The sequence below is a fragment of the Hyperolius riggenbachi genome, chromosome 4 (assembly GCF_040937935.1).
Source record: "Hyperolius riggenbachi isolate aHypRig1 chromosome 4, aHypRig1.pri, whole genome shotgun sequence".
NCBI classification, from domain to species: domain Eukaryota; kingdom Metazoa; phylum Chordata; class Amphibia; order Anura; family Hyperoliidae; genus Hyperolius; species Hyperolius riggenbachi.
Genome location: NC_090649.1, coordinates 184,530,650 through 184,546,849, shown reverse-complemented (window position 1 = coordinate 184,546,849; position 16,200 = coordinate 184,530,650). Strand labels below are relative to the sequence as shown.

The 16,200-nt window shown below is 40.1% G+C and overlaps 1 protein-coding gene across 1 annotated transcript in view; it reads right to left on the bottom strand.

The window, feature by feature from the left end:
* TTC14 (tetratricopeptide repeat domain 14) overlaps positions 1-4,847 on the bottom strand; it is a 60,628-nt gene extending 55,781 nt beyond the window's left edge. The window contains exon 1 of the mRNA XM_068281075.1: positions 4,810-4,847. Within this exon, the coding sequence (XP_068137176.1) occupies positions 4,810-4,832 (23 nt within the window). The 5' untranslated portion in view covers positions 4,833-4,847. The remainder of the gene's footprint in view (positions 1-4,809) is intronic.
* Between the last annotated feature and the right edge of the window lie 11,353 nt (positions 4,848-16,200).

Below are 16,200 nucleotides of genomic sequence, written 5' to 3'. Positions count from 1 at the left end.
ACTTGTGAGCAGCCACAATGCGCAGCCGCAGGTCCTCACTGAGCTTGTTTGTTTTAGCCATGACAATCCACAAACCAACTGCAGAGAGCTGCTATTTTTCACCTGTTGAGTTGATTAAAACAGCTGTTCCCAATTAATCAGGGTAATTATGATGCTTTAGAACAGCTTGGACTATTTGGAATAGTATAGAACTTTGGATTTTCCCACAGACTGTGACAGTTTATGAAGAGTATGAATTTGGGACTAGACACTTTTTGCTCAAATGTAAATGACATAGGGAGACACCTATGTCATTTCCCGTCAAAAAATTACTTACTGGTTGAATTAAAGTAACTTTAAGTCAAAATTTGCCAGGGGTATGAATAATTATGGGCAGCACTGTAAGTGTCTGATTTTGTTACATTTTTTACAGCTCAGGTACACTTTAAAACCAACATTTTTCTTAGATTTTCTTAGTATTGGCCAGTAACGTATTTGCTCCTTTATTAGCTTCTAAGAACAAGATTCAACATTTAGTATAATTTCATCTCTGCAATGCTATAAAAATCACACTTGTATTGCTGAATCAGTATACGGAGGGGTTAATAGACACTCATTCTTCTTGCGTCCACATGTTGAAGACAGCTATAAAACAGCCTCTTCAGATCCCCAGTGGCAGAAGAGATATTGAAGTAAAGGGACTAAACATGACTGCAATGTGTTCCTGTCACATGCAATAATACATTCATCCTTTTAACAAAGAAGAGAGCTGTCACTGTAAATTGCCTATGTGTTGATTTTCTTGTTTCTGTTTTCTGAGGCGCAGTAACTGATCGCTCTGCTTTAATATGCAGGATCCAATTTAATGTGGAATTCTAGGAATTCGGCCTATCATCCACATGTAGTTCCACTCTTATATCTTTTTGTTTTGGGTTTTTTTTTTGTCTATTTTGTTTTATTTTACTTTTTTTTTTTACTGCATTCTGAGGACCATTCTTCTTCACTGTCTTAGACTGCTATGTATAGTGTGGCACCCCAGCAGAGATATATTAAGATGTAATGGAGCCCTAAGCAAGGTAGTAGATTTGGGGCCTTCTTGTAAGCTGAAGTGGAGAGAGGCCCCAAGCACCTGCCTAGGTTACCTAGTGGATAATCCTGCTCTGCGCTGCTGCATTATCTGAGATACTATATATTATGCTGAATTATGCCACTCTTCAGGAACGTGGGCATTGCATAAATCCAGCAAAAGGCAACATCTATGAAGAAACAGAATTATCTCAGAGGAGAAAGAAAACTCAAAGCACAGCACAGTGTTTTTGTTTATTCTGAAGGCCTATATTGTTTTTTATGACATTAATGAATTTATTCTGAACACAGCAGAAGAGATCTTTATATGCTGTTAGTGTGGTGATCACTACGTAATTCCTGATTTTTGAGCTGTATCATATATTTTTAATATACACTGTCCCAATTAGGCTTTGTGGGGGCACTGTGTAATAAGTCTTGACAGAGCGCCTACTCACTGTCCTTCAAAACTGCTAATGGTGGAGTATGCTAAATTGACAATGCTCCCTATGTATTAAGAATTTTTTTAAATGTACTGTATATTTTTTAAATGAGACATACAAATCCATGGTACTTTCAAGGTGCCTTTAGCTGAATTCCTAGACTTTAGCTTCAGGGCAAAAAGGAACCCAAATTTGGTCAACTTCATCTCACCTTGGTCACGTTCTACTTACCTAAATAGCAGTTTTACTAGTGCACATTGGCATAATGCCCTGCTGGACAGAGCTACAGAATGCTTAGATTTTGCTCCATGTTGCCACTATGTGCAATTTTGGTCAATTCTAAAAATATTTCCTCTATAGCGATACACTAATTGTCTTTCAGTCTATCAGGAGCTCATAGGCAGTGCTTTTATACAGCAAGGTCAAGAAGCAATAAGACTGCACTGTCTTATTGGTTATCAACTTTTACACTTATCTTTAACGCTTTTACACTCAACTTTTACACTTTTACTCAACTTTTACACTCAACATTTATGCTTTTCAACACTAGCACTTATCATCTTTTCAACAATTCCCCACCTTCAGCCTCCCATGTGAAAGAGGCCATAAAAAGCAATTTAGTCCAGTAATGCAGTGTGACAGCTTTCAAAGTTGGGTGTGAGCAGGTGGGTACATGACTTTATAGGGAATCAGAACCATTTATTTCACCAAGTACAAAGGATTTGTACCCAGAATTGGTTTTGGCTTATACAGGTTATGAAAGAGGAGGGGGGTGGGTTATGGTGAAAGTAACAGGGGAATATGTCTGAAAGCCAAGAGCCGAGGCTGCCATACCACGGCGCCACCAGTTGCACTTGGCAATCATCTGTTATCCCTAAGAAGACATCGAAGGGGAGGATCAGAGGAAGGCAAAGGTTCAGCAGTGATGACCTAGTTCTTCATGAAAGAAACCGTCGTTGATGCTGCTGAGGATCCCGATTGCTGTCTTCTGGCAGCGCTGGGCAAGGTGATCCAGTTCAAAAGATGCAGTATTGTTCATTTCTTTGGTGGGTCCTGACTCCTGGGCAGCATTCGGGAGGGCAGTCAAGATAATCTGGCTGTCACAGAAGCATCCGGATGCGCTGGCCCTTACTTTCGGATTAGTGGCTGGCATCATGGAGGGACTGAACCAAAGGTGTTCCTGTTGCAGTGGAGCAGCAGCAGCCGATATATGGAAGGATCCCACATCCAGAGAGGCCAAAGGTGTCCCAATCAGCATGGTTTCTTCTGACCTCAGTGGTGCCCCGAGCTCCTGGGTAGCAGCAGTGGACTCCACAGGCCTGTACCTGCACAGGCAACAGACCCAGGCAGTGGCAAGGTGTAAAAAAAAAACTCCAGGTCCCGAACTCGAACTACCATGACCCGCACCAACGTCCTAGGCTACACTGGACCACACTGCACACCTTCAGGGGGAAAACAAGGTGAATTGGTAGGGAAAAGGGAAGAAAAGGCCAGAATCGTGTAGCTGCGGCTGCCAATTAAGGCACCACCTTAAATATGGATGTATTTGGCCTGACCTATCGGAGTTACAGCCTGTTTCTGTCCTGTCTAAATCATTATCATTGTAAGTGTGCCAACTTTCCTACTCGACGTATTGAATTATAATAGTATGTAACCCCTTATGAAAATCAGCATTTGCCATGTACCCTATGAATGGGTAAAATTACCTCAAGCACTCTTGATACATATACATTTATTAACAGCGCACTTTATCTGGTTTTATGTAAATTCTGTCTAAATATATCATGCCACTATTAATTAACTGAGAAAGCATTTGCCAAGTTTTGTTTATATATATATTAATGTGTCATTGTCTAAAGCCTCATATACACATATGAGGACTGACACCCAGCAGGAATTGGGACTCGATCTCTTGGGTGATGGTTCAGGGCCGGGTCTGTACAGACTTGCTGTTGCTATGGAAGTGGGAGGAGAGTAGATGGCACAGACAGGATGAGAAGAACAATGTTCTCGGACTACACTCTGCCAAGTCGATCCATCAGATATGTTGCACAGTGGGGGATTGGGGGCCACTGTGCACACACTAGATTCACAGCAAAATACTATAGGCTGTATACGCTTGAGGGGATCTGGATACACATTCCATATATTGAGAAACCGTGGCCTAGTAACCAATCAAGTTGCAGCTGTTGAAAGAAAGACAGTTTCCAATTGGTTGCTCTGAGCTACTGTTCTGCACTTGCTCCAGTTTTCTTAAGGCCGTACCTGATTGATCAGCTGCCACTGTGTTTTCCAGTTTATATTAGAACTCCCCTCATTAGAGGTGCTAGAGAAATAAGAGATACCGTAATTGATGTACTATAGCGGAATTGCTGAATTCAGCATGACTGTCTGGAGTTTCAGTGACAATTCATATTTTACATATTTTTAGATAAATCTCCAGTAATTAAAAATTACTATATTAGGAATCTTGTTTGAATGTAAATGAAAAATCGCAAAGCTCTGAAAGGTTTTGTTCAGCTAAACAGGCGCAGATGACGGTGTGTGTCAAAATAAAACACAGCTTGGTTTGTTTAAGTCATATGCCATAGTTCAGCTTTGCTTTTTGCTGACATGACAGTCTATAGGCCATTGCTGCTATATTTAATCACTATCACTTCTCTGTACAAAAATAGTTGACCATTTATTTTTAGCCAGCTGCTGTACACGTTGTCACCTTTTTTCTGTATGCTTGAGATGTAGACACTGGAAATGAGAAAACTTCAAATTTGCTCCACCAGCAGTTTGCTCAATTAAAGCTTACAGTTTGTGACATGAATAGCCACCATGGTTAGCACAATTTTCCACTTCAGTTTCAGGCAGCTTAGAAAAAAATCTACTTAATGAGAATAGTATTCAGAAGAAAATTGTATTTTACAAAGAGCTTCATTCAATAGCACTTTTTTGAATGTTTTGCTTGTTCTTTGGTCTCTCAGGAAAATGTGCCAATTATAGTTTTTGTTGCAATGTGCATGGCCATGTCTACGGGTAAATTAGCAACTTGATCACTCAATTTGAACCACACCATCTAAAATAATCACTTTTATTTTATCTTCTTTTGTTAAAATACAGATGTGTTTCAAAGATCCAAAAACATTTACATTTCCTCAAAGAGGAGCTGTCAGCCATACTATCTCAGAAAAAACACACATATAAGTAGATAAATACTTGCTCTACTTACATAACATATGTATTGAACTGTCCACATTTTGATTTTAGTGATTTCTCCATAGTAAAAAAGGAGAAGATCTTTCTTACGATTCTCCATTTTAATTGTGTATACCTTGAAGCCAATCCTGATGTCATTTCCTCCCGTACTCTCCTCTGCCTGATTGTGTATGCATTGGACGCCCTCCTCCCAGTCTTCAGGCACTCCCACTCAGCTCTGCAATAGAAAGTGCATTGTCTCAGCATGAGAAATGTTGGCCAATGAGAGAGGAACAGAGATGTGGGAGAGGAAAACAGGAGGGAAAGAGGCTCCAGCCAATCAGGCTGTATTAGTTAAGTGTGAGAGGAAAGATTTTTAACATTTGGATTGCCTGGTTAGCATCCTTATTACTTGTTTACCAGATAAAAAAAAAGAATTGATTTTTGATTTTATGCCTGACAGTTACACTTTAAAGCAAAAAATATTACATCCCTTCCATGTGTGGAGCAGCATGCAGTGTAATGGAATATAACTCTTTATCAAGCTCCCTGGCATACAAAGTAGAAAGAAGTATGATTTAGTAAACCAGCGATCGCACGACAATACAATACCAATACAGTGCCAGTCCAGACTTGATGGAGAAACTGATTACAGCTGGGGCAATAATGTAAGAACCATTCAATTCTAAAAATATCTGATCCAGTTAGTTAAACAAAAGTTTGCTTTCCTAAAACAGAAAGAATTTCGATAATTCAGGTTGGAGTGAGCTTGAGATGTCTCCCAGAGCAACACTGCTGAATATATGCAAATAAGGGGGCTTTTAGGACCATTGTAGTCCCTTACACACTCCAATGAGTTCTGGGTCACCATGAGCTTGCTGGTTAGTCTGTACCAGTTAGTTAAAGAAAGGTTAGTTTCACATAAATCAAACATTTACTGCATACAAGAAGCTTCTTTGCTTGAGCTTAGGGGGGTGAATTCTTATCGCCTACAAGTTTCAGACTCAGGGCTCAAACCCACTAACCAGCCTTTTCTAAGCAGTAGTGATTGAAAAAGCTCTTGCTAATGCAATGCTATGGGGGATTTTTATAAAATCACATCACTCATGTGGGTTCACACACATAGCATTACATTAGCAAGAGTTTTTCAAATCACAAAACGTTCAGAAAAGCGTTCTTAGTGGGTTCCAGGCCTCAGTGTGCTGCTTGGCTAAAAGGAAAACACTGTATCTGTATGACTTTTGTTGAAAAGTAGAAGTGACATGTGATGAGATAAGCATGGGAACATATAGTACCAAGCCTGCGTAGAACTTCTGCCTTCACCTTTTTATTGTTTTAACTGTAAGGGTTAATAAAACAGTGCTTTATCTTTGCAAATGAGGTGTTTATATTACAGTCAAATGCATATACAGCTCTTCCAAAAAGTACTCAGGGCAAAAACAGAACAAAGACAGTAATAAAAATCCTTGCAGGGAATAAAAATCTCCTTTGCTATGACTGGAATTAGATTTCACTTTTAATACAGGCATCTTGACATTTTCAGAAATGTAAATGAATGTGTCACATGCCCACAGTAATCAAAAAACACTGCACAATTGCTTGAATGACCCACTTGGGAAGGTTGTGTGCCTAGCAGGTTACACACTATTGTTTTTTTGCAAAGAGTGATTGTAGAAAAACTGCAGCAGCATAATCTCAGCATTAAGAACTATCAGTGGTCTAAACAGGAGTATTTTTGTTTCATTATCTCAGTCAGGTTTGATGCTTTGTCCAGCAGGGGATGGCAGATTCACGGGAGTCTTCATTTACACCATTGTTCCTGCTCCACAGGATTAGGAGAATTCTTCTTCTGCACTTCATATGCTACTGAGATAACCTGAAGTAGTTGTTTTATACTGCCAATTGTTTAAATGAACAATGGGTGAGTTGGTTCCCTTTTTATCCACTATGGTGTTTCATAGAAGAGTATGTAAGGAGAAAGTCTATGCCCATTCATCTAGTAGAGCATTGCAAATGTATAATTGGTATAATAAATCATCTGGATAAATATAGGACATAACAGGGAGGACAATCTCTTCTGAAAAAGAAAAAAGTTCTATTTAAAGTTTGCAGGAACTTGAAAGAATAAATACATTTATAAAGAATTCTCTTCATTGGAGTGTTTATGTTTTCTAAAGCTTGAGGCAGAGGGACAAAAGCCAACAGTATGCAGGTTCAGTTTATTAAGAACTTTCTTCTGACAAATTTATTTTTAAGCTTTCAAGCACAGCTCTAGCCTAAACTCTTTATGTTTTTTTTTATTTTTGAAAAGGGGCAGACCTGCTGTTGGGTTTTATTGCTTTCTGTGTCCCACAAGGAGTCAGGCAATCTCACCAGAAGGAACACAGAAAGCAAGCGCCAAAATGGCGGGTCACCACTAAGTGTTTTTTTCTAGAAGGCCAGTGACGCGCTTCGGTACTTGGGACATCTGAATGCCAGCCTTTACTTCCCAACATGTTAAAAATGGTTGTCACTTTAGAAAAATAATAGTGTGTAGAGTAAAGTTTCAGCTTTTATTTACAGGAGATATAATGGCTACACTTGTTATATGGGGAACATGATGGCTGCACTTATGAAATGGGGTTAATGTAACACGTGACAAATGATAGCAAAACATACATCACTAGCGGTCCGAGAGGAAGTGGGATCATTACTCCACAAACACCACAGGCCATTACAACTATGAAGCCCGTTTATTGGGCGAAACACATTGGTGAGTGGAGCTATACATGGAGGAGTTCCTAATGTGTGAGCACGTTTGGTTTCCATCTAATAAAGGAGTGAGTGTGAGTTGACCAAGAGGCCATGGCGCTCAAAAAGCATGCTTTGAGTACATGGAACACCTTGATACTGATGTCAGTGGAACCGTGAGTTACTGGAATGATCATAAATGCATGTCTGCTTTCGATTCACAATGGAATGTCTTGAAAAGTGCTTGGAAATAACTACAGTGGCTTGCAAAAGTAGTCCTGCTGGAGGTTCACCTTCCAGCAGGACTACAACCCTAAACATAAAGCCAGGGCAACAATGGAATGGTTTAAAACAAAACATATCTATGTGTTAGAATGGCCCAGTCAAAGTCCAGATCTAAATCCAATCGAGAATCTGTGGCAAGATCTGAAAACTGCTGTTCACAAACGCTGTCCATCTAATCTGACTGAGCTGGAGCTGTTTTGCAAAGAAGAATGGGCAAGGATTTCAGTTTCTAGATGTGCAAAGCTGGTATAGACATACCCTAAAAGACTGGCAGCTGTAATTGCAGCAAAAGGTGGTTCTACAAAGTATTGACTCAGGGGGCTGAATAATTATGCACACCCCACTTTGCAATTATTTGTAAAACATGTTTGGAATCATGTATGATTTTCATTCCACTTCTCATGTGTACAGCACTTTGTATTGATCTTTCATGTGAAATTCCAATAAAATTGATTCATGTTTGTGGCAGTAATGTGACAAAATGTGGAAAACTTCAAGGGGGCTGAATACTTTTGCAAACCACTGTATCCACAGAGTTGAAGAGTTTAGGATTCAGCCTGGCCCATTGGCCTGGCCTCTAATCAACTTCTCTTCTTACATTAGGAGTTACTAAACTGCAAGTTATACAATTGTTAGGAGGCACAGGAACAATTTCCTGTTATTCAATGATAATAAATTGCAATTTGCATCTTATTGCATACTACCTATTGGAGGTCTATATGAAGCATGGGTGTACAGTTTTTACTTGATTTTATGGTGATTCGGATTGTGTTGTTTAATAGTATTTGGATGTTATGCATGTCCATAAAGCAATTTTTGTATCTTTGTATGTCACCTAAACCTGCAGCTGAACTGTGGTCCGTTACCTATCATGTCCCTACCTCTCCCTCTAGATTGTAAGCCTTCGGCAGGATCCTCCTTATGTCTCCTACCTGTTCATGCACCTCCATTACTGTACATCCATCCTATGGATCTGAGTGAACTCGACTAGCCTAATCTTGATGCTCCCATCTAGTGACTGACTAAGCATTGCCTTGTACTCATACTGTGCTGCGTGATCTGGTTTGCATGTATTCCTGTATTGTCTTATTGCTGTATGCCACCCCTAAATATTGTCTGTAACCTTAAAGTGGACCCAATTTAAACATACAAGATTTCAGAAATAAAATCTATTTTCTAAATTATAATAATAAATAACAGCCTCTTTTCAACTGCATGATGACAAATATAAAATATTTTACACTTATTGGAGCAACCCCTGCCTTCCTTTCATATTGCCGGGACAGAATCCGGCAGACTGGTGGAGTAGGTGGTGTCCGGCAAGAGAGGAATTGCTAATGGCTGCCACCTGTATAACCCTAGTTATGCAAAGAGAAGGGTGAAAAGCATGCACTGAAATGCTCATAGGCTTGAAGGAGTGTTTATTTATCTTTGTATGTGTCAGAGTGGTGCAACTAAATATTTTGAATTAAAAAAATGTTTGGTTTGGGTCCGCTTTAACTAATGTCCAGTGCTGCGTTATATGTTGGTGCTTTATAAATATAAATAAATAAATATTTTTATTTGGCCTGTTAGGGGAAGTAGATTGGTCTGCATACTCCTTGATAGATCTATTTAAAGGAAACCTCAAATAAGAGGCATATGGAGGCTGCCATATTTATTTCCTTTTAAACAATACCAGTTGCCTGGAATTCTGTAGATCTCTTTGGTGTATTTATTCCCTGTTGTCTGCAGCATGGAATCCACCCAACTCCTCTCTGAGACCCTGCCTAGTGGGTAAAACCACCCACTCCACCATTCATTGTCATCATCTTAATTGCCACAGCCATAATCAAAGCCACTGTAATGTACCCCCTACTACAGGATTCAGAGCACTGGCAAACAATGATTCTGAGGAAGGAGCAATGTGATGCCACTTGGACTGACAGACAAAAAAGTCCCAAAGCACAGGTACCAAACTTGGATAGGGTACAGGCAGCAGGCAGAGGGTATGGAAAGGTATGGCGAGAGGTTAGTCTTGACAGAGACACCTGGACAGGCCTTTTTATTATTTGACATCTTTTCACTTATCAATATTGTTTGCAAACTAGGCAATAGTATGTGATGGTTCTGCCTAGCAGCAACACTTGAGTTGGTAGCTGTGCCATGTGTCACCTACCTACATTTAAAGCAAACCTGAAACACAAAGAAATAATATGAGAAGGCCATGCAGTGTACTGGCTGATTTCATGTACCCAATTTAGCCTGCCACAGCACTTCTTCCTTGTCTTCAGAAATGTTTATGCGACCTGCCTGCTTTAGAAACAACTTTCAAAGGTGACATTGCCCCTCTTATTTGATTTCCGCTAATAAGAACACACACAGTTAGGAAAATCTTCTGAAAGGGAAGGGACACACAGCATTAGGAAAGTTTTAACCGTTCTTCACTCTAGCCAAAAGAAAAAAAAACGGTTTTGTTAAAAATCTCGCTTGTAGAAGAATTTAAAGTGGAACTAAACTCAGAACTTCCTCTCTGCTGTTAAAGATTATCCAAAGCATGATAACTTTCATGGAAAAAAAATATTCATTACAATTTATAGAAACCCTAAAAAATGGAGTTTTAACTTGGATTCACTTTCCAGGGAGCACTGAAAGGGTTAAACCTCAGTGTTTACTGCATGATTAGACATTCCCAGCAGAGCTCCTATAGTCTATTTACAGCTACTGGTATAAGAACTAATTAGACATTTTGATCTGGCTAAAAAAACACAGTGCAGTGAATTTCTCCATGGACTGTGGAATAAAGACTTTTCACACTTGTTCTGCCTCAGTGATTTCAACTGTATTTGAGGATCAGCACAACAGCCAGTAATGCAGCTGTTTTAGAAAGAAGCCAGCAATGACATCTTCTATATTCTTTTCACATTGGGCTCCTGTAAAGGCTTATACTTGCTGCACTCGTCTAAAGTCACCACGTTTAAAGTAGTTATCTGATCTAGGTTTGACCAACAGTCTACTTTAAAGAGAACCCGAGGTGGGTTTGAAGAATATTATCTGCATACAGAGGCTGGATCTGCCTATACAGCCCAGCCTCTGTTGCTATGCCAACCCCCCCCTAAGGTCCCCCTGCACTCTGCAATCCCTCATAAATCACAGCCACGCTGCTGACAAACAGCTTGTCAGAGCTGGCTGTGTTTATCTCTATAGTGTCAGTCTGCTGCTCTCCCCGCCTCCTGCAGAACTGCAGTCCCCGCCTGCATCCCTTCCCTCCCTGCTGATTGGAGGGAAGGGACAGGGGCAGGGACCGGAGCTATGCAGGAGGCGGGGGAGCAGCTGAGACTGACACTACAGATGTAAACACAGCCTCATAGCACGGCTGTGATTTATGAGGGATTGCAGAGTGCAGGGGGACCTTAGTGGGGTTTGGGATCGCAACAGAGGCTGGGCTGTATAGGCAGATCCAGCCTCTGTATGCAGATAACATTCTTTAAACACACCTCGGGTTCTCTTTAAAAAGAATATTTGCTTCAAATGCTGTCAAAAGAATTGTCATCAATAGTTGATATTTTAGGATTTACTTTGAGAAATCTGCCATTTTTCCAGTTTGCCACAGTTTGTGACAGTTTTGTCACAGTTGCACAACAAAGATGTATGGAGTAGGACTTGGAAGGACCAACATGCCTTGTATTATACTATTTCTGTTTTTCCTGGGCTGTTTCTTTCCTATATTCATATATTGAGACATACATATCTTAATTTTGAGTGGTAGAATTCCCACAAATCTAGTTCCTGATGTCTTTGATGAGCAAGGAAGTTTCAGATTTTAAAATTGTCAACCACTCCAGTTCCACCTCCCCTCTCCTGTGTTGCTTGAATCTTATCTGGGCTTTTGGAATGGTGTCCTGTGGAATATTATTGTTTAAATATTATAAATCTTTTAATAACAGATGGAACAGTAGATTCAATCAAGATATCAGGCAATAAGTTGTGTGAACTTTAAGAAAAATAGTGTCTGGTTAGTGGACAAATGGAATGGAATTGTTGTTGACGAATTCAGCCAAGACCAACCTTCTTGAGTTAATGAGAATCAGCTTGTGATGTTTGATGTACATGCTCAGATGACATGCATTAATTTTTAAAGGGAACTGAGCACCAGGACATTTTTATTGGAGTGTGATGTTGGTCAAGGGTGGCAGGAGGGGCTGGGTGAGCCTCACTACTCTTGTCCCGTACTTGCATGGGATGCACAATGTTCTCCACAGACCGACTTCATCTGCTGAATTTTGTAGTTTCCGTCAGTGTCTCACATGCATGCGCGCCACAATGCATGCTGGGAGATGTAGTCAATGAATGCAAGTACCAATTTGTTCTCACAACCACAGACAACATATCACAGAATACATTGCAACAGGATGCAAAACACTGCTGGGAACTACAAAATTCGGCAGATGTGGTCGATCCATGGAGAACATGGTGGATCCCATATGGGCCAGGGGCCAGAGGAGCAGCGCCCCATAAGTAAAAAGTGAGGCTGACCCTAACCCCCGCCCTCCCTTATGAGGAGGTCCAGTTGAAAAAAAAATCCTGATGCTCAACTGCCTTTAACCTCTCCAGATTTACATGGCTTTGGCTCCTTGTCTGACCAGAGCCCTTTTTTTCCCTCACAGGGCCAGGAGCCAATTAAACTGGCTTCTGATCAGTTCAGGGAACTCAGCTCAGATTTCACTATGTGTGGCTGCAAAGCACACACACACACACACACACACGCGCGCGCGCGCGCGTGTGTGTGTGTGTGTGTGTGTGTGTGTGTGTGTGTGTGTGTGTATATATTCATAAAACAATAATGGTCATTGCATATAATTCCTGTTTGCCAGATGCATGTTTCATGTCCACTTCCTCAATGTCTCCTCAGAAAGTGGAATTGGAGAACTACACACTTATTTAAAGAGAAACTTATTTGCCCACTGTAAAATCTTTTGTCACCCTGATTTACATTCTTAAATGTATCACAGATGGTGACATATTTACTACTGGCAAGGAGAATCACTGTGAAAGGTTTGTGTGTTCCAAAGTGAGAAGAAACAGCACCTGGTCTTCCAAAGTGGTCTAGAAGGAAAGGCTGCATAACTTAAGAGCCTAGGCTCAACATAATATATTATGAACGAAAAAGGAAATTTCCTTTTTCGTTCATAATATATTATTATTGTTGACATGGTGCATATGAAATATTTTTTTTTTATCCAATTATAGGTGGTTTATTGAGTAGATATAGTCCGGTATAACACTGGTCCATCACATAGGAAATTACATTATTCAATGGGCTCAACATAACTGGGAGTATGGGGTTACAAACCAATAAATATCAATTTAAGAAGTGTATGCTGAAACCAGGATAGTCAGCATAAAATTGTGTATCCTGGTTATTGTATTACATTCTTCTATATGTTGTTGCTGTGCCCCTATAAATAAGAAAAGACAACTGAATATTAAGGGCTCGTTTCCACCATAGCGAATCCGCATGCGGCGCCGACATGCGGATTCGCTTGGTACATTGAAGTGGCCGGGCTGTTTCCATATGTGCGGCGTGTGGGAGCGATTTGGCGGCGGGCCAAATCTGCACGACGGGACCCACAGAATTCGCCTGCGTCGGGAATCCATGCGAATCTCCGCTAATGTATTTAATAGGAAAAACGCATGCGTTTTTTACATGCGTTTTTACCCACGATTCGTGTGCGATTTCGCACCTTTTTCAATGTTATTTTGCCCTGGCAGAGTCATGGTTAATTTCGCATGGCACCCTGCCATGCGAAATCGCACGCGAAATCGTGGGTAAAAACGCATGCGGAAACGCATCCGCATGCGTTTTTACAAGCGTCGGGATGCCGGCGAAATCGCGTCGCAACAGTGGAAACGGGCCCTAAAACTGTTTTCCTTGGTTTCGGAACTTGTATGCTAAATTGTGGTTTTCCCATTGTGTGTAACTGCCAGTATTGCTTGGCAGGCATCTTTTTCCTGCCAAGCAGAGGTTTACCTTTCAAAAAGTGCAAGATGATTATTTGTCCTCATTCAATGTTGTCTAAGATTTGTGCAGGAACTCATTAAAATTCATTTAGGTACAGGGGCGTAGCAATAGGGGGTGCAGAGGTAGCCACCGCATCGGGGCCCTTGGGCCAGAGGGGCCCTGAAGGGCCCTCCCTTAACTACAGTATTAGCTCTTTATTGGTCCTGTGCAGGTAATAATCACTTCTATAGATACTTTGAATAGTAGTGATCACTAACAAACAGTTCCCTATCCCCTTCTTGCACCTCTGACACTGTGGTTGTCCTTAGCAGATGTTGGTGCGCCGTATCAATTGTTATGTATGTAATTAATGTCCAGCGCTGCGTAATATGTTGGCGCTTTATAAATACAATAAATAATAATAATAATGTATATAGTGTTTGGGGGGCCCCATTGTAAAACTTGCATCGGGGCCCACAGCTCCTTAGCTACGCCACTGTTTAGGTAACTTTACATATACTGCACCCCGTTTTGTTTGTTCTTTTTAAAGTATACCCCAGGTGACATGTGACATGATGAGATAGACATGAGTATGTACAGTGCCTAGCACACAAATAACTAGGCTGAGTTCCTTTTTTTCTTTCTCTGTCTGAAAGAGTTAAACATCAGGTATGTAAGTGGCAGTTCCTGTCCGAGTCAGGACTGGGTCAGACTACAGAATGACGCTCACTGTTAAGAAATTACAACTATAAACACTTTCCTAGCAGAAAATGGGTTCTAAAGGCAGGAAAGAGATAAAAAGAGTCAATAGTTCATATATTTTAGCTTTGGCATACTTCTATAAATGTGCCATTGAGCAAAAACAATAAAACCTTAAAAAGTAGATTTAAATATAAAATAAAACTGTGGAACATCTTAAAAAGTCTTTTTTTAGGAGAAGGAAGATAGATACAATTGTTTATTTCATTAGTTTGTTTTCACTTTGGGTGTCCTTGAATAGAAGAGGTTTTTTTTTTTGTTGTTTTTTTTTACGTCTGCTTACTGAGAGTTTTCTAACATTGGAGAGCATGTTGTTAACATTCCTAAATATTAATAGAGATGGTTGCAGAATTCTGACATGGTCAATTCTAAATTGGAATTGCAAAAGTCGAAATTTGCTTGTAAAATTCATTTTTTTTGTATTAAAGTCTGTGGCCGCACAACCTTTCCAAGTTGCTTGCAGCACCCTCCCAAACACAGTATCGTGACTAAATGTGCTATGTACCGGTATGTTAGTCACTTGTGGGAACATGTAAAACTGTAGTTTTTGCAAAAAAATGATTTTACCGTTTTGGTGGGAAAAAAACATTTATTAACCTAGGTATCTGCAGAGGTCTCTGAAAGACAGATTTGTCTGTTTGCACAGGGTACCATTTTTAGAGGAATATTATGGGCCAACTAGTTGACTAATATGGAAGCAGCTTACACAGACAGCCTCATAATTCTGCTCTCCATCTATTTCCCACCAGGAGTAATGCCTAGACACAATGGGGACAAGAAAGACAATGTTAACTCTCTAGTGGAGGACTGTTGACTTTTCTGAAGTGGAATAGTTGCTGGTATGGTTAGTAGAAAAGTTAAGTATTTACCCTTTTTGCTGTAGTAATCCTGTGACTTAAAGAGACACTGAAGCGAAAAAAAAATTATGATATTATGATTTGTATGTGTAGTACAGCTAAGAGATAAAACATTAAGATCAGATACATCAGTCTAATTGTTTCCAGTACAGGAAGAGTTGAGAAACTCCAGTTGTTATCTCTATGCAAACAAGATATTAAGCTCTCTGACTAAGTTAGTCGTGGAGAGGGCTGTTATCTGACTTTTATTATCTCAACTGTAAGTGAACTGTTTACTTTTTCTCTGCTAGAGGAGAGGTCATTACTTCACAGACTGCTCTGAAAGACTCATTTTGAATGCTGAGTGTTGTGTAATCTGCACATATTATAGAATAATGCAATGTTAGAAAAAACACTATATACCTGAAAATAAAAGTATGAGAATATTTTCTTTGCTGCTAATCTTCTAGAAATTATTCATAGTACACAACCAATTCATTATATCATATATTTTTTTTCGCTTCAGTGTCTCTTTAAGTAAACCTCAGAAGAAAAAAAGATCTCACAACACATATGATGAATGAAAATTACAAATATATAGCTTAATTATTGATCATAGTCATAAAATAACATAAGACAAAAACATCAACAAAGCGAAAATGGGGGAGACAAAGACAATTAAAAACTCAAAAGTTGGGGTGGCTGTGGGAAATATTAATGCGGTGGTAGCAGTATATTATGCATGGGCAGAAGCAATAAGCATGGTATATGCATTGGCAGAAGCATGGGTGGTCTCTGAGGAAGCGGGACGTTCCGGCGACACGTGTCGGGCCTAGAGTGTGGCTGCGGCGTGGTGGAGTGGGGCAACGCGCAGGTAATATGGCATTTGATTTATAACTTGATTCATTGCTCAGATCCCTGAGGGACGTTCACTGAC